Source organism: Lynx canadensis, chromosome E3 (assembly GCF_007474595.2).
Source record: "Lynx canadensis isolate LIC74 chromosome E3, mLynCan4.pri.v2, whole genome shotgun sequence".
NCBI classification, from domain to species: Eukaryota; Metazoa; Chordata; class Mammalia; order Carnivora; family Felidae; genus Lynx; species Lynx canadensis.
The window spans coordinates 32292437-32318268 of record NC_044318.1 but is presented as its reverse complement, the minus strand read 5'-3'; the positions used below and the strand labels follow the sequence as shown (position 1 = coordinate 32318268).

Below are 25832 nucleotides of genomic sequence, written 5' to 3'. Positions count from 1 at the left end.
ACGAGAAAGTGTCAAGGGTGGGTTTGTGCCCTGACTCGTGCATGAGGGAACAACCTTCTAGAGGTTAAGTTGCTTCCCCAGCCCACGCTCCGGAATAGGCGGAGCCAAACTTTGGCACCAGATCTGCCAGACTCCAAAGCATCCCCAGGGGTCCTGGGCTTCAGGGGCACAGGCCAGCAGGTGCACCTGGGTAGAGCTCTGCTGCCCTCTGGTGGCAGCAGAGGAGGCGCTCTGGGTCAGAGTCCACTCTCGTGGGGCAGCCAGTGGTGGGAGGCGGAAGACACCCTTTCCCCCCAGGGAGCAGGACCTCAAATCTGGCCTCGGCCCTAGAAAGGTGCCACATGGAGGGACCCCACCAAGGCCTGCTGGGGGCCTTGGTCCAGCCGTCCACGAGTCACGTGATCAATCGGGCCCTCACAGACCTAGGGCCAGAGTGCTGGGTTTGAGTCTGCGTGTAATCCTGAGCCAATCACTCAGCCCTCGGGGCTTCAGTTCCTTATCTGTAAATCAGGATGATGAGCGTGTCGACACACTTAGACTAGGCTTAGACACTGAGGTTGTAATTACCAGCTCCATCACACCCACATGCCCCCCACCCTTGTGCACTCATTCACTCCGTTCACTGACTTAACTTCCATCCAGCAGCTATCTGCCAAGCACCAGCTCTGTGCCAGACCCGGAGGTGGAGGGGTGACAGAGACGGCTGCTCTCCTGGCTCTTAACTCAGCTGATCCACTATCTCATGCATTCATTCATTCCTGGAGTATCCATTTATTTATTGAGTGTTCCTTCGTTCTTTTTCAGGCTCACTGAAATTCCTTTTTCATTCATTCATCCGTCCCTTGGTTATCACATTGACACATCCATTCTTTCTTTATTTTTTCAGGCAATTGTTGACTCCCCGCCCCCCTTCCTCCTTCCCTAATTCCTGTTTTGCAAGCATTCTGGAAGCACCACTCAACTCGAGGCCAGGATTAGATGCTGGCATTCTGGCTCAACCCTCCTCCCAGACTTGTGGGTAGGCAGATGGTGAGGACACGCTGTGCTAACTACCATATGCCAGCCATCAGGACCCAGAGCAGGGAGAGCACCAAGAAGGGAGCAACTGACTGCCTGGAGGAGGGAACAGGGGGGCAATCAGAAGAGGCTTCGTGGAGGAGTTAGCATTTAAACAAAGTTAAGAAGGGTGTAGGGCAGTTCTCCAGGGAGAGAAAGACACTCCAGGTAAAGTCTTTTTTTGTGTGTGGTACGTTTGGGGAAAAGTGAGGTACCTGGGTGGCTGGGGTATATGATGGAGGTCATGTGTCCATGACAACATCCAGGTCAGGCTCTCCCTAGGTTCCGGTGACAGTCATAGGCCAATCAAGGACTTCTAATTCATCACCCTTGGTCACTGGAAAACCACCCACTATCGGGGGGGCCAGGAATAGCTTTAAGGCATTAACAAAACACCCTGTCACCGGGGTCACCTGGCTGGACTGGGACAGTCAGTGAGAGAGCTGCCTGGATGAGCAGGCCGTGCGGACAGCAGCAACATTAGTATCTGAGGTGCCTGGCCCCCAGGATCCCATGGTCATCAGCAAAGGTTAATTGTGTGTCCTTCGCTGTGAGCCAGTCCTTGCCCCAGATGTCGAAATACAGCAGTGAATAGAATGCTCGGCGGTGAATAGAATGCCCATTCTTTAGCTGGTGACAAATACAAGAGAAAACTAGCAAGTGTGAGGACCAGCAGAAATACACCTGCAGTTGAAAAAACAATTGGTCTGCTGTCTCTTTTAGGAAAGGAGACTACACTGACTTCAACAAGGGGGTGTGAAAGAGGACTTCTTGTAGCACTTGTGTTTGGGTGAAGTGATTTGGGGGAGGGTTCAAGTAAGTGGATTTAACTCTAGGTGCTGTCAGGAAGCAACACAATTCCATGACTGGCTGTCTTAATATTTAAAGAGAACCGGGGGGAAAAAAAAACAGAAAAGAAAGAAAAAGGAAAAATAGAGAAAAAGAAATAAAGTGAACCGAGGCTAATGCTTTAAAGAAGCAGTAGTTACTCATAAGAGCCAGAATGAGGTTTCAACAATATTCCTGTTTTCATCTACTTTCAAACATGATTACAGAGCAGTCTTGTTTATGCCTTGTGTGAGGTCGGTGTTCTGGGAAATTGTTTACGTCCAACAGGAGGACATCAAGGTCTAGCTGTAAGTGCCAAGCCAGCTCCCAGACGGGAAGGGCCCTTTTCTCTTTCTCATAAGATTGTCATAAATGGGAGAGTGGACCATCCCCGAGGAACGGCCAGGACAAAGGCCCGGGGGCAGGAGGGGATGCTGAGAGCCATTAGCAGGGCTCCCGGCAGCGCCACGACGCGTACGCGGACTGGAGAGGGCGACTGGGGTCGCACCCTCCGGCGTGCAAGGCCACCTCTCCCATTGGAACTTGGGCTCTCGGCTGCCTTGATTTGTACAAACACAGGAAACGAAAGCAAACAGCTTTGATCAAGACAACCTACTCCGCCACGAGCTCATGAATATTCAGCAGGATGCTTCCGGCTTGCGACTCCGCCCCAGCCCCGCCCTGCGAGAAGACTGCGCTTGCCCCGCTTGCGCGCGGCTCTGTCGTCATAAGTACGCGCCGCCACCGCCGCCGCTCGCCTTGGGGAACTGGAAAGCTGTCATGGCGAGTTCGGCTGCTTCCTCGGTGCGACCGCCGAGGCCCAAGAAAGAGCCACAAGCGCTCGTCATCCCCAAGAATGCGGCAGAAGAGCAGAAGCTCAAGCTGGAGCGGCTCATGAAGAACCCGGTGAGACGAAGCACTGGTTCCACTCCTCCTCCGAGTCCCCTTCCGTTACGGCGCTGCTGGGGACCCACGGGCCCACCTCTCCCACCTCCAGACTTAGGAACTGAGTACCCGAACCCCAGGGCCAGCCCTTAGGAAGGAGTAGGCTACCTCGCAGACCTTGAGCTTCTTCTGTCCTTGTGTTGGAGCCCAGCCCGGATGAGGGTGCTTTTAGACACTTCGAGTTTAACTTTCTGTGAACAGAAGCGTTGACTGGAACGATAGCATTCATGGGTTAGCACAAGGGTTTATTAACTTCTAAACAGCACTGATTGTTAGAAAGGCTTTGGCTGAGCCACCCGGAGCAAATCACTCCCTCAGTCATAAAAATAATTGGGTGAGGTCTCTTACACCTTTGGCTAGAAAGGGTTGACTCCGCATGTAGTAGAGTTAGGGTTAGAAGTTTCCAGCCATAAATGGTGAGTTACGTTTCTGAGTTTTGTTTTGGAAAGTTAAGTGTAGCCCTGGCGAGGCCACGGGCTGTGGTAGACCCCAAGATGTATGGGATGAAGTAAATCTAAGGCAGCGAAGAAAATCGGCTTTAGGTCCAAGGAGCAAAAGCAGCGTTTCTTCACCAATCCAGTTTAAATGCTTTGGTTTTAAGAGATGTGATTGTCATCAGGTTTGTGCTTAAAAACGCTATTGTGTTTAAATGTTGCAGGACAAAGCAGTTCCGATTCCAGAAAAAATGAGTGAATGGGCACCCCGGCCTCCCCCAGAATTTGTTCGAGATGTAATGGGTAATGTCGTGTGTGTGTGTGTGTGTGTGTGTGTGTGTAAATATAGTTTTTGAAGCGTAGATCTAAAAATCCTGCAGTTAGCATTTAATTAAATCTATAATAGGAAAAAAAAGTTCACTGTTTCGGTAACTTTGTACTTACAGCAAAGGGGTATTGTTGCTTACAGTTTGGCATTACAGAATTTTCTTCTGTATTTAAAAAAAATTTAAATTAAAAAAAAAAGTTTATTTATTTATTTTGAGAAACAGCGCAAGCGGTATGAGGTACAGAGGGAGAGAGAGAAATTCCTAAGCAGGCTCTGTGCTCAAACCTAGGAACTGTGAGATCCGAGACTGAGTTGAAATCAGGGTCAGGTGCTCAAGCCACCCAGGAATCCCTTCTGCATTGTTTAAATAACGTATTTTTTAAAATCTAACCGGAAATAGCTTTATTATTTTAGGTGGTTGTAAATTAACATACTGATTATAAAGAGGACTAAGTAACAGAGGTCTGAAAAATTTTGAACCCCCATAATTCCATCATTCGCCTTGTAGCATGCTGCTACAGCCTTCTAAACTCCCCTAGTCAAAATCACTCGTGTGTAAGAAAAAATGATTTTTATTTTATTTTATTTTTTTTAATTTTTTTTTAACGTTTTTATTTTTTTATTTATTTTTGAGACAGAGAGAGACAGAGCGTGAACAGGGGAGGGGCAGAGAGAGAGGGAGATACAGAATCCGACACAGGCTCCAGGCTCCGAGCAGCCAGCACAGAGCCCGACGCGGGGCTCGAACTCACGGACCGTGGGACCGTGAGATCATGACCTGAGTCGAAGTCGGATGCCCAACCGACCGAGCCACCCAGGCTCGCCCCGGAAAAATGATTTTTAAAAATGTGGCCATTCTACACATACTATTTAGTAACCTATCTTTTTCCTTTAATATACATGGACATCTTTTCAGCTCAGTAGAAATTTAGCGTGTCAAGTGTGAAGTCATCTGGCAGGGGAGGGAAAGGTCTTAAGCGATCTTCTAGGTTTCTGGTCACTTAACTGCAGACTGTTTCTCCTCTTACTACTGTGTTAGGGTGGAATTTTTAGTGACTTCCCCTTCAACATTCATGCAACAATTCTTTAATGATGCCGACACTGTGCAAGTCACTGCTAGATTCTGGAGTTCAGTGGGGCATGGTCCTTTCCATTACTTCCAGTTTGTTTTTTTGGTCCTTTTTGATCAAGGGTCACCCGTGTCGGTAACTGGATTTCATTAAGAACTCTGGACTCTCCTGGCTATAGGTTCCAGCGCTGGGGCTGGCAGTGGAGAGTTCCACGTGTACAGGCATCTACGCCGGAGAGAGTACCAGCGACAGGACTACATGGATGCCATGGCTGAGAAGGTCAGTGAGTGACAAGGTTGGCTGAGCCCTTGGGTTTGGACAATGTACACTTGGGACTTTTAGGAAAAAGCTGCTGCTGCTGTTTTTGGCTTTTTTTTTTGCTTTTTTTTTTTTTAAAGAAAGAGAGAGTCCCAAGCAGGCTCTTGCAACACAGAGCCTGATGTGGGACTCGATCTCAGGAACCATGAGGTCGTGACCTAAGCTGAAATTAAGAGTTGGGCACTTAACGGAGCCACCCAGGCTCCCCAGGAAGAGGCATTTAAAGAAGAGAAGATACACCTGGTGTGAAGGCTGCCTTCTTAAGTCAGCATGGGAAACAGACGTCAAGTAAATCCAGGTTAGTCCTAGGTCAGATTCAGCACATCAAGATGCTCCCGCTGGGAGATGTATGAGAGAAGGGAGACTTCCAGTTGGGCAGAAAGGACAGCAGAGACCTCTCTCCCTTCCAGGCCATTTGCCGTGAAATGGAATAGAAAGCAAGATGTCCCGCATCACTTGAGTTATTTCTAATTCTGTTGTTCTCTTTTTGGCTGAATGCCTATAATTCCAGTCAGCTATGTGTTTAGTGTGGATAGTGTGTGTGCGTGTGTCTACTTTGAGTTGTCTAGCGTAGAGACTGGCATTTCTTCATGATAGGTGTCAAATAAGAATTGGGAATGGCTTTAGAAATTGAGGGGCACCTGGGTGGCTCAGGTGGTTAAGGATCTGACTTTGGCTCAGGTCATGATCTCATGGTTCGTGGGTTCCAGCCCCATGTCAGGCTCTGTGCTGACAACTCAGAGCCTGGAGCCTGCTTCAGATTCTGTGTCTCCCTCTTTCTGTGCCCCTCCCCCACTCATGCTTTGTGTCTGTCTCTTTTTCTTTTTTTTTTTTTTTTTTCTTTTTTTTTTTTTAAATTTTTTTTTTTTTCAACGTTTATTTATTTTTGGGACAGAGAGAGACAGAGCATGAACGGGGGAGGGGCAGAGAGAGAGGGAGACACAGAATCGGAAACAGGCTCCAGGCTCCGAGCCATCAGCCCAGAGCCTGACGCGGGGCTCGAACTCACGGACCGCGAGATCGTGACCTGGCTGAAGTCGGACGCCTAACCGACTGCGCCACCCAGGCGCCCCTCTGTCTCTTTTTCAAAAATAAAATCAGATGGGGCGCCTGGGTGGCGCAGTCGGTTAAGCGTCCGACTTCAGCCAGGTCACGATCTCGCGGTCCGGGAGTTCGAGCCCCGCGTCAGGCTCTGGGCTGACGGCTCGGAGCCTGGAGCCTGTTTCCGATTCTGTGTCTCCCTCTCTCTCTGCCCCTCCCCCGTTCATGCTCTGTCTCTCTCTGTCCCAAAAATAAATAAACGTTGAAAAAAAAAAATAATAAATAAAAAAATAAAATAAAATAAAATCAGAAATTGTATCATAAGGGATGCCTGGGTGGCCCGGTTCGTTGAGTGTCCGACTTTGGCTCGGGTCATGATCTCACAATTAATGAGTTCGAGCCCCACGTCTGGTTCTGTGCTGACATCTCAGAGCCTGGAGCCTGCTTCGGATTCTGTGTCTCCCTCTCTCTGTCCCTCCCCCGCTCATGCTCTGTCTCTCTCTGTCTCAAAAGTAAATAAACATTAAAAAAATTTTTTTTAAAGAACTATTAAGATTTTTGGGGCGCCTGGGTGGCGCAGTCGGTTAAGCGTCCGACTTCAGCCAGGTCACGATCTCGCGGTCTGTGAGTTCGAGCCCCGCGTCAGGCTCTGGGCTGATGGCTCAGAGCCTGGAGCCTGTTTCCGATTCTGTGTCTCCTTCTCTCTCTGCCCCTCCCCCGTTCATGCTGTGTCTCTCTCTGTCCCAAAAATAAATAAACATTGAAAAAAAAAAAATTTAAAGAACTATTAAGATTTTTATTACCTGACTGGAAGGGCCAGAAACCTCTTTTTTATTGCTCTTAAAAAATGCTCTTTGGACATTTCGCTTATTTTATTTATTTTTCAGAGAGAGTTTTGGAGTTATTTTATCCACACAATTTATCCAAAAATTGTGTTGGATTTTTTTTTTTTTTACTAGAATTGAGTTGAATCTGTCACTTAAATTGAATGAGAATGGATGTTATAGTGTTTAGTTATCCCCTCTAGAAACTTTTATCTTTTTTTGTTTAAAAATTTTTGTGTCTCTCAATGATGACTTATGGAGATTTGATACTTATCTCACTATATTTGTTCATAGATTTTAAGTTTTGGCGGGGCTTGTTTTTAAGTAGGCTCCATGCCCAACGTGGGGCTCAAACTCATGACCCTGAGATCGAGAGTTGCATGCTCTACTGACTGAGCCAGCCAGGTGCCCCAAAGATTTTAAATTGTTGTTGTTGTTTTTTTTAAAGTTTGTTTATTTATTTTGAGAGAGAGTGCAAGTTGGGGAGGGACAGAGAGAGAGAATGAATCCCAAGCAGGCTCCACACTGTCAGTTCAGAGCTTGGTGCAGGGCTCGAACCCATGAACTGTGAGGTCATGACCTGAGCTGAAGGCGGACACTTAACCGACTGAGCCACCCAGCCGCCCCCAAGATTTTAAGGGATTTTTTTATTGCAGTGGTGCTAGGTGCTCCTTTATATTTTATTCTTGACTATTAGTAAAAATCAGAAAAAATCCTGATGTTTTAGGGTTCTTCTATTTTCCAACCTGGCAATTAATAAAAACCAAATATTATTTGGCAAATTCTTTGTGATTCCCACATTTGATTTCTCCTTTTTAAATTTTTTAATTTTTTTATTTAAAAAATTTTGTTTTAATGTTTTTATTTTTGAGAGAGAGACAGAGCACAAGTGGGGTAGGGGCAGAGACACTCCCTCCCTCCCTCCAAAGTAGGCTGTAGGCTCTGAGCTGTCAGCACAGAGCCCGACACAGGGCTTGAGCTCGTGAACCGCGAGATCATGACCCGAGCCGAAGTCAGACGCCCAACTGACTGAGCCACCCAGGCGCCCCTGATTTCTCCTTTTAACAGGTATGAGAGATTACCTCTCATTCTTAATCTTACACCATGCAATGTAGGACCTTTTCCTCACTCTGACTATGGTGCCTATTTTTTCATGGAATACGTTTGTGTGTTTTAGAGATTCACATGCTTTAAAATGATGTGTATTTGTATTGTGAAGTCACCACCTTGAGATCAAGACCTAAGCTGAGATAGAGTCAGACACTTAACTGACTGAGCCACCCAGGTATCCCTTATTTGCTTTTTATAAAGGAGGAAACCACTTTGGGCAACAGTGTGTGATTTTCCAATAATTTGCTTAAAAAAAATTAACTCACTGTAGAACTTCTTCCTATATAAAGGAAATAAAATGCTTTAAAAATTTAAAATAATCATTCACAAGGGGTACCTTGGTGGCTCGGTTGGTTAAGCGTCCAACTTCGATGCAGGTCATGATCTCACAGTTTGTGAGTTCTAGCCCTGCATTAGGATCTGCGCTGACAGCTCAGAGTCAGGAGCCTGTTTCAGACTCTGTGTCTCCCTCTGTCTCTGCCTGTCCCCAGCTCATGCTCTGTCTCTCAAAAACAAACAGACATTAAAATAATCATTCACAAAAATAGAATACTACTTAGCAATAAAAAGGAATAAACTACTGATATATACAACAGTGTGGATGATTCTTAAAACATATGCTGAGTGAAAGAAGCCTTGCATAAAAGAGACCACACTGTAAAATTCCATTTATATGAAGTTCTACAAGAGGGAAAACTATGTAAAAAAAAAAAAATCAGGGGCTCCTGGGTGACTTAGTTGGTTAAGTGTCCGACTCTTGATTTTCACTCAGGTCGTGGTCTCAACGGTTCGTGGGTTCAAGCCCCGCACCTGACTCTATGCTAACAGCAGAGGCTGCTTGGGATTCTCTCGAGCTCTCTCTTGAGTTCTCTCACTCTGTCAAAATAAACATTTTAAAAAAAATCAGAATAGTTGTTTCTGAGAGTTGGATAGGAAGAGGTACGAGGGAACTTTCTGGTGTGATTACATTGTACACTTTAGATTTGATCATTTTCTTGTATGTATTACCTTAAGTGGAAAAAAACAGAAAAACCGTTAACAAATATTAAACTCTAGTTGATGATATGCATGCTTAAATCTTTAGAGGTGAAATGTCCTGGTGTCTGCAACTTACTTTGAAATGTGTTAAAAAGAAATAAGATGGATTGATGGAAGGATAGAGGGATAGATAGGTGGACAGGTGTGTGCTAAAGCAAGTAGCAAAATGTCCACTGTAGGATCTTGGTGGTGGGTATACGGACTGTACGATTCCTTCAACTTTTCTATGTTGGAAATTTTCCAACATAAAATACCAGGGAAATTATTAAAGGGATAGATATGATACAGAAGAAAATATGTAAAAATTTACTGGAATGGCCAAAAATTGAGTTTGAAAAATACCTTTATGATTTTGGAACAGAAGGGAATCTTTGCCGTGGTGGTTTTCACCTGCTGTTTGCTTGTCCTGCGTCTGTCTTGGCCCCCAGCTGTTGGTGGTTCTTCTCCAGCTACTGCCGTCCTCTGGATGTGGCATTCTCAATTCTAGGGGGGAGTTTCTGGTGGCTGGTCACACCTCTACCTGGTCCCTGTAGTGGGTTTTCCACTACCAAGAATAAATAAAACTCTATGTAGAAACTATCTGAAGCTACTTTTGCTTCATTTTGAAACTACTTTAGAGGGAAGGAAACAGAGCAGGCTGTTGGCTCAGCTACCATCAGCTAGTCTGGTTTTTATACATTGATTAAAGACCCAGGGAAAATACAGAAAAATGTTTCACAGACCTTGAATCCACACAGACACGCAGGTTCTTATTTCACACGGCGAAAGACAGGCTCTGAGGTTAGAAGAAACAAAGAGGCAAGGGTGTCCTCACCTTTCACGGTGACTAACAGGGCGTCGCCACTGAAAGAGCTCGTGGTGCCGCTCGTGGTGAGCTCAAGTCCTGCCAAGCCCGGCGGGGCTCCGGTGGGTCACTTGTTGGCTGCAGCTGCTCCGGCAGCAGAGTGAGTTTACGGTCCAGCTGTGAACAGACCACATGCTTTTCCTTTTAAGTCGTTTGCTTTCTGGTGCTCTAATCGGAACTGAGTTCCTTGAAAGGAGACCCTTCTCTCTTTTTTTTCTTATTTACTTATTTATTATTTTTTACTTTCTATTTTAGAGTGTGAGTGGGGGAGAGGGCCCAGTGGGGGGAGAGGGAGAGAATCTTAAGCAGGCTTCGTGCTCAGCGCGGAGCCCAACTCGGGGCTCCATCCCACAACCCTGGGCCGAAATCAAGAGTCAGACGCTCGACTGACTAAGCCACCCAGGTACCCTGTTTTATTTATTTTATTTTTTTTAGTGATCTCTGTACCCAGCTGGGGGCTGGAACTCACCACCCCGAGATCAAGAGTTGCACGTTCTTTGGACTGAGCCAGCCAGGCGTCCTGACTCCTCTTATTTCATGATCTCTGCTCTCAGAGAGTTTCTGCGTCACTCTAAGCAGAGCCACACAGCCCTGGCAGTGCAGGCCAGCAGAGGGGTTGAAGCCACCTTGTCCTCTGCTGGCCCCTTGTTTACTCTGTTGACCTTTAAGGCTTTGACTGGAAGGAAGAGATGGCATTTTATTATTTTTTTTAATTTAATTTTATTTTTTGAGAGGGAGAGAGACGGCGCAAGTGGGGGAGGGGCAGAGAGAGCGAGACAGAGACTCCGAAGCAGGCCTCCAGGCTCCGAGCTGTCAGCACAGAACCCGATGCGGGGCTCGAACTCACGAACTGTGAGATCATGACCTGCACCAAAGTTGGACGCTTAACCGACTGAGCCACCTACGCGCCTCAGAGACGGCATTTTAGATCATTGTATCTTTGTGGTTTACAAGTGCTTTCTAGTAGGTTATCGTATGTTATCCTTTCTAAAGGCTCTGGGAGAGAGGAATTGGTCTTTTCCCCATTTTATAGGTGAGAAAACGAAGGCTCAGAGACAGGGAGCTGCTAGGAAGGGATAATACAAGGGTTGGCTTTGTATGGATGTGTGTACACTCCTGTGTGACACATGTATGTGCTTAGTAGCAGTGATGGCACTGGGTGTTGTCTTGCTGTGGAATCAGTCACCTGATGACTGTCATCATTAGGACTTGAAAATCCCATGGTTCCACCTCTCTGGCTGTTCCATCTGGTGAGCCCAGGTCACCGTAAGGAAAAAACGTGCTCCTGTGTGTCTCCTCTACTCTCAGTTCTCTGCTCCTCTTCTGACACTTCTGGTCACCAAGTATGTGGGGATTTCTCTCACACCAAGCAATTCTGTGATGCTAGCTGAGCATCCTACAGTGTAACTCAATCCTGATGCCATCCACCAGGCAAGAATGTCCAATGCCACATGTTCAACGGGCTCAGTCCCATGAGACTGCCTCCCCACCCCCAACCACCTCAAAGGCCAGTCCCACGCCCAGGTGTTGTCCCCTGTCCTTCTGACCGACTGGCTGTGGATTAGAGGTCCCCCACCACTCCCTCCTCAGGTTCAATTAAGTTGCTCAGAGGGACTCACAGAACTCAGGAGAAGCCAGGTGGAAGAAAGGGGCACAGAGCTTCTGTCCCCTCCCAGCCCCTCCACGTGTTCACCAACTCGGAAACCATCTGAACCCCATCTTTTTGGCGTTTTGGAGGCATTACTACTAAGGCACAATTGATCAACTCATTGGCATTTGGCAGTTAGTTCAGCCTGCAGCTCCTCTCCCTCCCTGGAGCACAGGAGGTGGGGCTGAAAGTTACCCTGGTGACCAGCCCTGCTCCTTAAGGGCTTTCCAGAACTCACTCGTTAACTTAAACTCCTGTGGTTGAAAAGGGGCTTGTTATAAAAAAAAAGACACCATTTCACCTTTCTCTTGGGAGCTGTTTCAGAAACTGGGAACATAATTAAGTATTATAATAAAAGGTGCCCCTGTGGCTCTTGAATAGGAAATTTATAGGAGCTTTTGGAACCACGTTCCAGAAGTAATGGATGAAGACCAAATACAATTGACTATTAGCAGGTGATTAGGGGCACCAACCCCTCCACTATGCAGTAAAATCTGTATATAACTTTTGACTTTCCTAAAACTCTAATAGCCTTAACTATAAAGTAAGCTAGAGAAAAGAATGTTAAATAATAAAGTAAGCTAGAGAAAAGAATGTTTCTCTTCCCGAGGAAGAGAAAATACAGTACTGGACTGTATTTATCGAAAAAATCCGCATGTAGGTGGACCCGCACAGTTCAAACCTGTGTTGTTCAAAGGTCAGCTGTATACGTTTCTTACTATAAATCACAATGTCACACTAGCCAAGGCCCTGGCTACGTAGCCGGTAATTCTTCCTCTGCCTTCAGGGAATACACAGTGTGCACCTTCTCATGCTCTCGTATTTTGTGTATGACTGCCACCCTACGGAACAAAGTAACTTTCGCCATCGGAGAGCCAGATACTGGGGGCATCCTCTTAATGGTTACAGTGGCCCCAGAGACCCGGATGTGCCTATGGCACCCCCAGTGGTGTGACTTCCAGAGCTCCCGTACCCAGCCCAGAGTGTGTCTAAATGATGTGTTTTTTCACAGCAAAAATTGGATGCAGAGTTTCAGAAGAGACTGGAGAGAAATAAAATTGCTGCAGAAGAGCAGACAGCAAAGCGCCGAAAAAAGCGGTAAGGGCTTTGTGGCTTCTCATAACCGATGAAACTTAAAGGCAGAAACGTGAGAGCTGGGGAATGAGTCGTCCTTGCGGTCAGAAGTTCACCTTATGACCTGTCAAGGTCTTAGGTGTTACCCAGTAGAGGAATGGCCTTTCTTCCAATAACCGAGAAGAGATTAAGTCACTTACTACCACTACATCCCCCTTCCCCCGTACAGATTCTCCATAGCTCAGGTCAGCACTTTGGTGCTCACATGGATTTCTGGGTCTCCTTCCCTTCTGTATTTTAACACCAAGTTTAACAATATGCTGTGAGTAAGGTTCCCTTAGCTTGTTCCTTAAAGTAGGGTGTGTGACCTCCCTCAGTGACATCATGTGAGCGTGTAGACTGCATGTGTGTGTGTTTTAATAAATACTCCCTCGACCTTTAAAAAGCTGAGCAGGATTCTGAAAACAGTCCTTAATTCTTATTTATTCATTTACTTACTTATTTAATTTTATTTATTTATTTTGAGAGAGAGAGAGCACGAGCAGGGTAGGGGCAGAAAGAGAAGGGGTGAGAGAATCCCAAGCAGACTCCACACTGTCAGTACAGAGCCCAACGTGGGGCTCGAACTCACTAACCATGAGATCATGACCTGTGCCAAAATCAAGAGTCAGACGTTTGACCAGCTGAGCCACGCAGGGGCTCCTGAACGGTCCTTAATTCTTAGTCTGTTTCTGGCAATCTGTTCGTGTATTGGGATAGTTCTTTTTCATTTGCTTTCCAATAGGCATAGTAAAGGTAGTTAAAGAGCACATCTGTATGCTACAACTTGATTACATCTTTTTTTCTGTTTTGTATTTTTTCTTTTATCATGTTCCAGTTTTTGCATGTAGAATTAAATAAGAAACAAAACCTGTAAAGCTGTAACATTTCACATGGAAATGCTGCCCAGCCTTCACCAGCTTCAGAAATCTGACCTTTGCTGATGGCTGTAATGAAGTGTCACCTAAAAAAATAAATAAAAATAAATAAATAAAAACAGTCCCTAAACATCTTGGAATGAAAAATCTCTCCAATATTTCTGAGATTGTTTTAATCACCTCAAGACTCTGAAAGGTTGTTTCATTTTGATTCAAGAAGAAAACAGCTTGATAATGTTGATGGTGTTGGAGTAGCAGAATCATGAGAAAGTATTTCTTCCATTTCATTATTGTAGTGTTTGTGTAATTATAAGGTCTTTAAACATTCCATAAGTAGTTGTTTGTTTTCTAAAATATATAGTAAGGTAGTGGGGGGATTAATAGATTTATTTTATATTTGTAGCCAGAAGTTAAAAGAGAAGAAATTATTGGCAAAGAAGATGAAACTTGAACAGAAGAAACAAAAAGAAGGTGAGTGGTACCTGCTTTTCTTGGTTGGGATCTTTCTCGCCTATCAGGAGTGAGATTTAGAGTTTGGAGCTGGTTGGCTGGCCACTGAAGACACGAGGACTTATTTCCATGAGTTAGGACGCATTTAATTGCAAGTGTCAGAATGTTAAACTGGTGTAAGCAAAAAGAAAGATGCTGACTGGCATTAAGTCAGGACAGACCTCCCTTCAGGGATGGCTAGTAAATGAGCTCAGTGATGTTACTGGCCTTCTTTGTCTCCCTCTGTCCCCTGGCTCCTTGTCCTCAGGCAGGTGCTTGTCCTCCCTGTGGTTGTGGGGTACCTGGGGCTGCACCATGCCTCATTCTTGTCCAGTAGGAAAGACTGAGGGGATGTCCCTCGCAAAAGTGCTTTTGTGTTTTTTTGGCCCTGATGGAGTCACTTGGCAAGTCAGTTAAGAATGCTTTGGGTTATAAAAAAAAAAAACAAACCAGAAAACTAGCAGTAGTTAAAGAAGAGTTCATTTCTCTCACTTAATAAGAAATCTGGTGGTAGGTGGCAGCCTCTTGTGGTTCAGCAGCTCAGGAGTGGCAGGCCCAGTATCCCCTGCACTTCTCTTGGCCTTTACTTTGTGGGTGTGAGATGGCTGCTGTGGCTCCTCGCATCATACCTGTGTCCAAAGGGGAGAGAAGTGCAGGGGATGCTGGTATTTTAACAGAAGAGCAGAAAATCCCCCAGAAGTGCCCAACAGATGGCATTTTATATTTCACTGGTCACTTTGCCATCCCTTGCTGCTATTAGGCTAGACGAATAGAAAACCGAACTGTTGTGACCGTGTTTAACCTGTCATGATTTATCCCTGGGAGCCGGGTACATTGCCACCCTGGACTGGGATGAGATTTTGTTAACGAGGAGGAATAGGGGTGAGTCACGTGTCAGTGTCCCACAGTGCTACCAGTCCTGTCCACCTCTGAGCACTCCACATGGCCAGAGGTGCCAGCCGCTCCCCTGAGAGCCCCTGAGCTGAGAACCCGGGAAAGAGGGGCCTCAGATGGAAAGGACCAAAGATGCTAAGAGAGCAAAAAATGACAAGTGCGTACACATTACTGAATTGGTGGTTGTTCCCTGATTGACTAGGCATGGTTCCTGGTTAGACGGTTGTGAGTTTTGGTCTTAAGATAAAGTCAGACTTTCACTGACACACTAAATATGATTGGTCCCTTCCAGGATCAGTTTCCTTATGGTTTGTAAATGTACTGCGTGACACCCTCTGTATGGTATAGTCTTAGAATTTCTTAGAATCATTTCTTTTATAACACTGAAATACGATTGCTAGGACCTCATCCCTGAAAGAAACCACCTCGTTACTTTCCCAGCCCTCTTCCTCCCCACACACACAGGAACATCCAGTACTGATCCAAGGGCTGGAGGATTGGGCACAGGAGCCAATCTCACGGTTTTTGGTTTTTTGTTTTATTTATTTTAGAGGGAGCGAGCGCATGTGTGAGTAGGGGAGAGAAAGAAGGAGAGAGAATCCCAAACAGGCGTCACACTCAGTGCAAAGCCTGATGCAGGGCTCGATCCCATGACCCTGGGATCATGACCTGAGCCAAAATCAAGAGTCGGACACTGAACCGACTGAGCCACCCAGGCGCCCCGAGCCAGTCTCATGTTATATTGAAGGAGGTATTGTAACTTGGACCCATGACATCAGGATATAGAAAGGTCCTTGGCTCTAGGTGATTTATTTTTTGTGTTGTCATTGCTATTATTTAGTGTTTAGTGAATTTCCTGAGCTAATTTTGTAAAGCCTGCATTCTTTATCGAGTCTGCTTTGTTAGCTTAGTGGTCAGCTGAAGAGTAGAGATTTCTTTGAACTTCCAAGTCTCACAGCCTTTGCCGAGGGGCTCTACGTATCTGTAGGAACATGCCTTCAACGTGTTGGCAGGCGGTTCACAATTTGCTTTAGCCTTCATGCCCTCCTTGCACAGAGCTTCAAGGTCAGCCAGAGGTGAGATTAGGACCATCACTTGTCTTTCTTAGACATGTACACAGCTCTGCGTGTGGCTGTCTAAAGTCCCAACTTTTCCTCAGGTTTTGATGGATTTCTTGATTGCTCCAGCTGTTAATACCTTAGGCAGCTGCAACGTTAAACAGTTGCCACTGGTTGTTTTTGACGACCACCCTTGAGAAAGGGCTGTTTGCCCTAAGGTTGAATGAAGATAAGCCTTGGGAGTGGAAGTTCCTGGGGAGCAGGTAGACAGCTCACGTAGGGACAGTGCTCTGAGTATGGAACTTCTGAGGACCTTCCAACAGTTTACTTCCTCCAGTGGCTGCCAGGCGGTTGGCTTCCACAACTGCTGTGGTGATGAGGGCTACCTTGGATATGGTGAGAGAGAGAGACGTTAGAATGCCACAGAACTTGCTGTACTTACCAAGGTTCAGCCATTTTTCTTGAACAATCCAAGGAGCGTTTCCAGAGTTCTGAAAAAGTTGGTTTTGACAATTGTTGATGTTCTTAATTATTTTTATGGAGGAGCAGATTTTTAGAGATCCTTACTCTGCCATTCTGAAAGTGCTTCCATCCCTTTAGACTTTACCCTGCCTATATTGGAAATGTTTCTTGGGGGCACCTGGGTGGCTCGGTCACTTGGGTGTCTGACACTTGGGTGTCTGACACGTGTCTGACACGACCAGCTCAGGTCGTGATCTCACAGTTTGTGGGTTCGTGCCCTGTGTCAGGCTCTGCGCTGGCAGCTCAGAGCCTGGAGACTGCTTCAGATTCTATGTCTCCCTTTCTCTCTCCGCCCGTCCCCTGTTTGTGCGCGTGCCTCTGTCTCTCTCAAAAATAAACATTTAAAAATAAAATGCACTAATAAACTTAAAAAATTTTTTCTTCTGAATAAATATGTTTCATGTAGATATCAGATGTTTGAGTCATGGGTTTTTTCCCCCCCCATTCTTAGAGTCTCTACCTTTTTATATTGATATGTTTGGACTTTAGGGCTACCATTTTATTTGGGGGTTTTTCTGTTGTTCCTTCTGTATTTCTCTGTTTCTTTTTCTCTGTCTTTTGTATTATTTGAACATTTTTTTATCTCACTTTAATGTATTGTGTTTTTAACTATATCCCTCTTTCTAGCTTTTTAGTTGTTCCTCTGCAGCTTGCTATATATGTACTCCTTTCACAGTCTACTTAGAATCGGTATTTAAGTGGAATGTAGGAACTTGTCACCATATAGGTCTCTTGACCTTTTATGTTGTGGTTGTCTTATGTATTACATCTACATACATTGAAAACCCTAGTGGATAATGTTATTTTTGTTTTCAATCATCCAGTACATTTTGAAGAATTGTCTAGAATAATAATAGTAACCAGATAGTTACATTTCTGTTGTTCCTCCTTTGTCCCTGATGTTCCAAGCTTACCTCTGGCATCATTTCCTTTCTGTCTGAAGAACTTCCTTCAGTCATTTGGTTAGAAGAGGTCTGCTGGCTATGAATTTTCTTTGCTTTTCTTCATATGAGGCTGTCTTTATATCACCTTTTTTTTTTTTTTTCTTTAGCGTTTATTTATTTTTGAGACAGAGACAAAGCATGAACAGGGGAGGGTCAGAGAGAGGGAGACACAGAATCTGAAACAGGCTCCAGGCTCTGAGCTGTCAGCACAGAGCCCGATGCGGGGCTCGAACTCACGGACTGCGAGATCATGACCTGGGCCGAAGTCGGCCACTTAACCGACTGAGCCACCCAGGCGCCCCTATATCACCTTTGTTCCTGAAGGACATTCTCACTAGATATAAAATTTCGGGAGCACCTTGGTGGCTCAGTCGGTTAAGTGTCTGACTCTTGATTTTGGCTTAGGTCATGATCTCACTGTTTGTGAGTCCGAGCCCCACATTGGGTCATGATCTCACTGTTTGAGCTCCTCACTGTCATTGTGGAGCCTGCTCTCTCTCTCTCTGCCCCTCCCCTGCCTGCACTCGCTTACTCACTCTCAATCTCTCCCCCTACCCCTCTTTCAAATAGATGAACTTAAAAAAATTTTTGGGTTGGCAGTTTTTTCTTCCAGCACTTTAGAAATACCATGCCACTTTCTGTGGCCTGCATGGTTTCTGATGAAAATTTTATAACTATTGAGATTGTTCTATCATTATTTTTATCTGGCTGCTTTTAATATTTCTGTCTTTAGATGTCAACAGTTTGATTATGATGGGTCTGCACATGGATTTCTTTGGTTTAATCCTGTTTGGATTTCACTGAGCTACTCCAATCTGTAGGCCTGTTTGTCTTTTGTCAAATTTGGAAAAATTTTGGAAGCAAAAAGAATATAAAAACAGGGAGGGGGACAAAACATGAGAGACTCTTGAATATGGAGAACAAACAGAGGGTACTGGAGGGGTTGTGGGAGGGGGGATGGACTAAATGGGTAAGGGGCATTAAGGAATCTACCCCTGAAATCATTGTTGCACCATATGCTGCAAACTTGGATGTAAATTAAATTAAAAACAAATTTTTTTTTGGAAAAATTTTTATTCAATCGTTTTTGTTTCTGGTCTTCCTATTGGATAATTCCTACTGATCTGACTTCAAACTATCTCTTTCTTATGCCATCTATTCTGCTGTTGATCCTTTCCAATGGATTTTTTTTTTATCTCAGTTACTGTGTTTTTTCAGAAAAGTCCTGAAATTTCCAGTAGATTCTTCTTTATATGCCTTCTATTTGCTGCAATTTTCTCTCTTTCCATTCATTTCAAGAGTGTTCACTCTTCCCAGAAAGATTTCTAAGCAACTGCTTTAAAGTATTTGGATACTCCAGTATCTAAGTCATCTTAGCATTGGCATTTGTTGATTGTCTTTCCCCGTGCAAGTTGAGATTTTCCTGATTTTTCATATGTCAAGTAACTGTCTACTGTATCCTGGGCATTTTGAATATTCTATCATGAGGCTTTGGTCTTGTTGATACTTATTTTAGCAGGCAGGCAGCCTGGTTCTCGCCAGCCTTCTGTAGGTTGTGGTTGCGGCTCCAGTGTCGGTTGGGTTCTCAGAGCATTTGGTATGATGACTAGGGCCGCGTCCATACGTGTGCTTGTCAGCGTGAGCCCAGGGATTCGGGAGGTTCTAATCTTTTTCTCCGTGACTGCTCCTGTACTCTCCGGATCCCTAGGACTCTCCTTTTCAGAACTCCAGGCAGAAAGCCGGGGCTTTAGTTACCACTCTGGTTCGTCCTTCCTCCAGTTGCCCCTGCATCCAGGGCGGAGGGGGAAAGCGGCAGGCTTGCCCGGCTATCTTAGGACCCACAGCTCCTCTGATGGGAGAGAAAGGCTCCCCTCTTTTGAAGTGTTTGTGCCAGCAGGCCCCCGTTGCCGCCGCAGTTGCTGTTGCCGCTGTGACTCTGGCGGAATGGCCTGGGAGCTAGGGTGTGAGAGAATGGAGAACAAAGAAGCACAGAATTTCCCTTACTCTGAGCATCGGGAACCCCCTTTCTTACTCCTCAGACTACAAGCGGAGGGTTTCTTGTGTTCTGTCTGCGCCCAGGCTTCACTTCTGCATGTTGAACATCTGAGTCTGGACTGAGGGGTACTGGAGTGGGGAAAAACCCTAGGAATTCAAAACCGTTCCAGTGGCACTTTGTAGGCTGGTCTTTTTCCGCAGTCTGCTTGCTTCTCAAGAGTCCATCATTCTGTCCAGGTCCTGTCACTATATTCAGTGGAGAGAAGGAGTCCGTGTGCTTGCTTTATCTTACCTGGAACCTTCTATTTGTTTTTTGTTTTGTTTTGTTTTTAATTCAAACACGGACTTTAGCTCTTTTGCATTTTAACTTGGTGCTCTTGGCTCTGTTGATTGAGGTTCCAAAATCCTTTTGAATTCATATCCTGAAATCAGCATGTTGCCTACCATGTCTTTCTGATGTTGTCATAGGCAGATTTGATAAACATAATTCCCTTGTCATTGATAAAAATGTTGAACCAGACTGAGCCTGGGTGGGGGCCAGAGCCCTTTAACATCCACAGGAGAGTTCCTCCTTGTAGGCTGGCAGGAACTGGTTTGTTAAAACTCTTAGTGTGGAGTTAATTCTCCCACTAAGAAATCAACCAGACTCCCTCTTCTTTCCTCTTACCAACAGACGTGGCATAAGAAACTAAGTGGTAATATGAGATCATGGAGTGAGTACAGTAGAGGTAAGTTCTAGAGTTAGCTCTCCCTCTGGCTCACCCTGACCTCAAACATCTGGGTTCTCTTATTTGAAATTTCTTTTTTAGCTTATAACTGATAAGCTCTTTCTCGATCTAAAATTCTGTAGTTTGATAACTTTGCCAAATGCCTTGCTGTAATTACTGTATTTGGGGGCGTGGGGTGGTCCCTCACCAGTGAGTCTAAAAACTCTTTCAGAACAAGAAACAGGTGTTAGTTTGCACTTAAACTTGAACGAACCTGTATTGGGTCTTTGGAATGGCATATAAACTTTTTAGTAATCGGTTCTATAATTGAAGGGGACCAGTGGCACCATCACAGAGCTGGGGCCTCTTGAGTCCTCCTTTTCTAACCTCTTCTAGACATTTGGTGCACCTGACCGTACAGTTTTGTCGCCTTTCTTTAATTTGCCCAAGGCTATGAAGTGTATTTGAGATCTTACAGCAGGCTTTAGTGTTTTCTGGGAGATTTCATCTGGAGCCTCCAGCCTCTTTATAGCAGCCTTGTGCCCTCTCCCTGGGTCTCCGCCTGTCTTAAACTTCAGTTCTATCAAAAAGACAGATGTTTGTCATAATGCCACATCCTGGAGTCACACCACAGTAACACGGTGTTTTCTCAAGCCGAGGGTGTGATCTTCACTCGCTAAGTCATGCAGTTAGTTTTGAGGCTGCAGCTGTCATTTTTCCAGACATCAATAGAACAGACTAGAAATTGTCAGAGTGCATCACACTCTGGTTAAGTATTTGTGAAATTTTCTTTCAGATTCTGAAAGAATAGTGTCAGCTCTGGGCTGCAGACCAACAAATTTGAAAATCATTGTTCAGATTCATGGGCCCTGCTCTTACGCTTAATTGTGAAGTTAGCACCTGTACGTACTAAACAGTGATCAGTAATAATACATGGTTGTGTGTGCTTGGTACCAGTGAGCAGGATAGAGTGCTGGTCATGAAGACAGTGTGTGTGCCTTTTACTGTGCCTTCTCAGTTTCCTTCCTTATTTTTCATATTGTGAAAGACAAAATAGATCTTCTTGTTGTCTGATTGAAATGAATAGAAACTTAATGTGGTGATACCGAGTTGTGCCACAAGGTGGCTTCTGTGCACCGCTGGGTTCTTGATGGGCTTGGACTGAAAGCGTTCCAGCTTTTTAGGCCCTTCTAAAAAGCAGCAAGGGACAGCTGGCTACGAGTTCCATTCTGTTGTTCACGAGGAAATCTCCCCGTTTGTTGTCCTTGCCGGTCCAGTAATTCAGTGAAGACACCCTGTAGTGCAGTCTGAACAACACCACGGGATGGCATTAAGCCAATCTGGATTTTTGAAACCTTGAACTCCTGAAACGATGTGTTCTAACACCAATGTTACTTGTCCTGACATAGGCCTCCCTATCAAAGAAACCCAGGGTGGCCTCAAGTGATTTGTTGTTAGGTATGTTAAGAGCAGTTTCTCATCCTCTGTGCTATCCTGCTATCGACATTTTGGGCTGAAGAATTCTTTGCTGGGAGGGGCTATATCCTGTTCACTGTGGGATGTTTAACTCTACCTGCTAGAGGCCAGTAGGACCCACTGTTACCTAGGTTACTGACAATCAAAAAGGTCTCCAGACTGGGGTGCCTGGGTGGCTCAGTCGGTTAAGCATCCAACTCTTGATTTTGGCTCAGGTCATGGTCTCACGGTTTGTGAGTTCAAGCCCCACATCAGGCTCTGCACTGCCGATGCAGAGCCTGCTTGGGATTCTCTGTCTCCCTCTCTCTGTCTGCCTCTCCCCCCACACACTGTCTCTTGAAAATAAATAAAACTTAAAAAAAAAAAAAAGGTCTCCAGACATTGCCAGTGGGGAGGGGGGACAAAATTGCCCCGGTCAAGACTCACGTCAACTGGTGTGTTCGGAAGGAACTCAATATATGTTTTGGATTGAACTGTTTGTTTCAGTGCCAAAATTCTTATACGCGCTATGTTGAGAAACTATTCGTATTGTGTCTTTTGAGAATAAAGATAATATATGGTCATTTTAGAAATTTTTGGAATATGCAGACAGTTCATGATCTCAAGGTTTGTGAGCTCGAGCCCTGCCACTTGCGCTCACTCACTCGCTCTCTCTTTCTCAAAATTAATCAATCAATTGATTAAAAAAAAGAAATCTGGGGGCCTGGGTCGCTTCATCATTGAAGCGTCTGACTCTCAGTTTTGGCTCAGGTCATGGTCTCACAATTTTGTGAGTTCCCCCACATCGGGCTCTGTGCTGACAGTGCAGAGCCTGCTTGGGATTCTCTCTCTCTCTCTCTCTCTCTCTCTCTCTCTCTTTCTCTCTTTCTCTCTTTCTCTCTTTCTCTTTTTCTTTCTCTGCCCCTCCCCTGCTCACACTGTCTCTGGATTTCAAAATAAATAACTTTAAAAAAATAAAAATTTTTGGAATATGCAGAAAAGAATAAAGTCAAAACTTTAATCCTAGGGCTCCTGGGTGGCTCAGTTGGTTGAGTCTCCGACTTTGGCTCAGGTCATGATCTTGGGGTTTGAGTTTGAGCCCCGCATCGGGCTCTGTGCTGACAGCTCAGAGCCTGGAGCCTGCATGGGATTCTGTGTCTCCCTCTCTCTCTGCCCCTCCCCCACTCACACTCTGTCTGTCTCTCTTTCAAAAAATCAATAAACATTAAGAAAACACACACACAAAAAAACTTTAATCCTTACTGAAAATAGTGACTTTAACACTGTAATGACATGTTTTTTAATCCCAGTTTTTAAGTGTATATTATATAAATCCATTTATATAAATGCTATATTTATAGTTATTCTAATTTTATCACATAACATTGTCTCATAAATATTTTCCCACATCCTTACAATTCAGTAGTACAAGGAAGGATTTTTTTTTTTTTCCTAGTCTATTCTTTCATTTGTTCTTTTAAAAAGTTAATACTAGTTTTGGGGCACTGACTGGCTCAGTCAGAAGAGCCTGTGGCTCTTGACCTCGGGGTCATGAGTTCAAGCCCCATGTTGGGTACAGAGATCACAAAGACCAATAAACTTTAAAAAGTTGAGGCACCTGGGTGGCTCAGTCGGTTGAGCATCTGACTTCGGCTCAGGTCATGATCTCATGGTTTGTGGGTTTGAGCCCCGTGTCAGGCTCTGTGCTGACAGCTGGGAAACTGGAGCCTGCTTGGGATTCTGTGTCTCCCTCTCTCTCTGCCCCTCCCCCACTTGTGCTCTGTCTCTCTCTCTCTTTCTCTCTCTCTCAAAAATAAATAAAATATAAAAAAAAAATTAAAAAGCTAAAATTAAAAAAAATTTTAAGTAAAAAATAAAAATAAAAAGTAAAGAAGCAAAAAATAAAAAGTATCCATTTCAGTTACACTCAGTGGCATTTACTTAGTATTCCTAAAATATGTGAATAAAGTCAGGTTCCTGGATTTTAAAATGTTATGTAAACAATAGTATAGCACTAATGGAAACAGGTCAAATGTTATCTAGTAAAGCCTCTTTTCTGTTCTTTTGCTTCAGTCTCTTGCCACATGCACGTGTCGTTTGTATGTAGTTACAGTGTATGAACAGTTTTCTGTTTTGCTTATTTTATTTAATATGGTGAGAATTTCCAGTCCTTCCTATTTTTTTCAGTGACTGATGACATCCAGCAGTTGACGTGCTGATACATCTAACCTTTTTCCCTTTTGTTAGACATTAGCTTGATTTGTTTTTTATCTTCTTTAGAAGACACGTTAGCAACTATTATATACCTGTCTCCCTTCCCCCTTTATGGTTTATTTCCTTAAGATACATTTCTAGCAGTGGGAATTACTAGATCATCGAATCTAAAAAGATTCCGTGCCTCTTGAAATACGCTACTTCCCAAAGGAGTAGTTCCAGTTGTTTCTGTCACCTACAGAATGCAGTGGGGTACACTTCTGCCATATCCTTGCCAGTGCTGGCTTTTAAAAAATTGTTCCTCCAGGGGCACCTGGGTGGCTCAGTCAGCTAAGTGTCTGCCTGTTGCTTTTGGCTCAGGTCACGATCTCACGGTTTGTGAGTTCAAGCCTCGCATTGGGCTCTGTGCTGACAGGGCAGAGCCTGCCTGGGATTCTGTCTCTCCTTCTCTCCCTGTCTCTCCCCTGCTTGCTCTGTCTCTCTCAAAATAAATAAATAAACTAAAAAAAAAGTTTTATGTTCCTCCGCATGGATAAGAATGTGACTTCAAACAAAATTCATCTGAGTCAATTTGAGGATCAAATTGGCTTAATTTTAAGCGATTCATGAAACTGACACCATCCCATCTAGCAAGTGGAGAGATGCCCCCAGGAGGTGTACAAAATGGAAGGTTTTTATTGGAAGGAGGGTCAGGCAAGAAGATACAAGCAAAAGAAAAGAAAGGACTGTTTCAAGCTGGGAAATCTTTGTGGGGAGGGCAAAAGGGAATGGCAGGGTGTTTATCATTCAGATGACCTCTCCCGTGTAGATCTGGAAATTTCAGGTCCACTGTTTAAAAGTCACATTCCTGGCATAGGTTGAAACTGTCATTAAGTCTTGTTTGCTGTCGTTGGGGGGGGGGGGCGGCAAATGACTCAATTTTGGGCTTCTTTTTTCTTTTTTTAACATTATGTAATACCAGGGGCACCTGGCTGGCTCGGTCGGTAGAGCATGTGACTCTTGATCTCAGAGTCATGAGTTCAAGCCCTGGGGGTAGAGTTTACTTAAAAAAAATTATAACAATGGCTAACGTTTATTGAAAATTTATTATGTACCCCCAGCTGTACGAGCTTTGTGAATACTAACATGATCCTCCCGACGACCCTGAGAGACAGGCACTGTGGTATCCCCAGTTTACAGTTGAGGGACCTTAGGCACCAAACAGTGCTGGCACCCACAGAGCCGGAGGGAGGGAGGGGACAGGGCAGGATTTGACCCCAGGTGATGTGGCTCCACGTTCCATGTTTACCCACGAGGTGACCCTGCTTGAGATCTAGTCAGCAGCTCCCGCGTTCCCGTTCTTCCTTTCCAGCCTCTCCACCAGTTGGGTCTGGCCACTCCCTTCCAGCGGTTCTCTGCCCTCGCCAGGTGTACCCCTCTGTTCTCCACCTCACTTCATGCGCTCTGGGCTCTCCGCTCTTTCCTTTTTCCCGCCCCCTGAATCCCCCTCTGCCCAAAGGGCTTGTAGTCATCCCCCACCTTCCTCTTGCCATGTTTTCTCTCTTTGTAAAGCCTTACCTAACCTCCCTCCTCAACCTAACCAAACTATCCCCTCCACCTTGTTCCCAGAGGGTGCTGCACATGCTTACTCGGTTTATAGAATCTGCTAAATCCTGTAATGTAGTTGTCTATTGAAGGAGCCAGGATCGGGCTGTCCCAAGATGGGGCACGTTGGCAGGAACATTATTTTGAGTTTGTTAACCTTAAAAATAAAAATTGCTAGTAATCTGGGGCGCCTGGGTGGCTCAGGTGGTTGAGCGTCTGACTTCAGCTCAGGTCATGATCTCACAGTCCATGAGTTTGCGCCCTGCGTTGGGCTCTCGGCTGACAGCTCAGAGCCTGGAGCCTGTTTCAGATTCTGTGTCTCCCTCTCTCTCTGCCCCTCCCCTGCCCATGCTCTGTCTCTCTCTGTCTCAAAAATAAAAAATAAAAACATTTAAAAAAAATTGCTAGTTATCTTAGCAGCCAAAAGGGGGTTATTTGGAAATAGAAAAGAACCGCAGTCGGGGCAGACAAGCTGCAGAAAACCATAGGCCAAGT

The 25832-nt window shown here is 45.0% G+C and overlaps 1 protein-coding gene across 1 annotated transcript in view; it reads left to right on the top strand.

Moving 5' to 3' along the window:
• The first annotated feature begins 2616 nt into the window (after positions 1-2616).
• PRKRIP1 (PRKR interacting protein 1) overlaps positions 2617-25832 on the top strand; it is a 33740-nt gene continuing 10524 nt past the window's right edge. Inside the window, exons 1-5 of the mRNA XM_030301428.2 lie at positions 2617-2790; positions 3488-3566; positions 4840-4940; positions 12497-12582; positions 13879-13946. Of these exons, the coding sequence (XP_030157288.1) occupies positions 2665-2790; positions 3488-3566; positions 4840-4940; positions 12497-12582; positions 13879-13946 (460 nt within the window). The 5' untranslated portion in view covers positions 2617-2664. The remainder of the gene's footprint in view (positions 2791-3487; positions 3567-4839; positions 4941-12496; positions 12583-13878; positions 13947-25832) is intronic.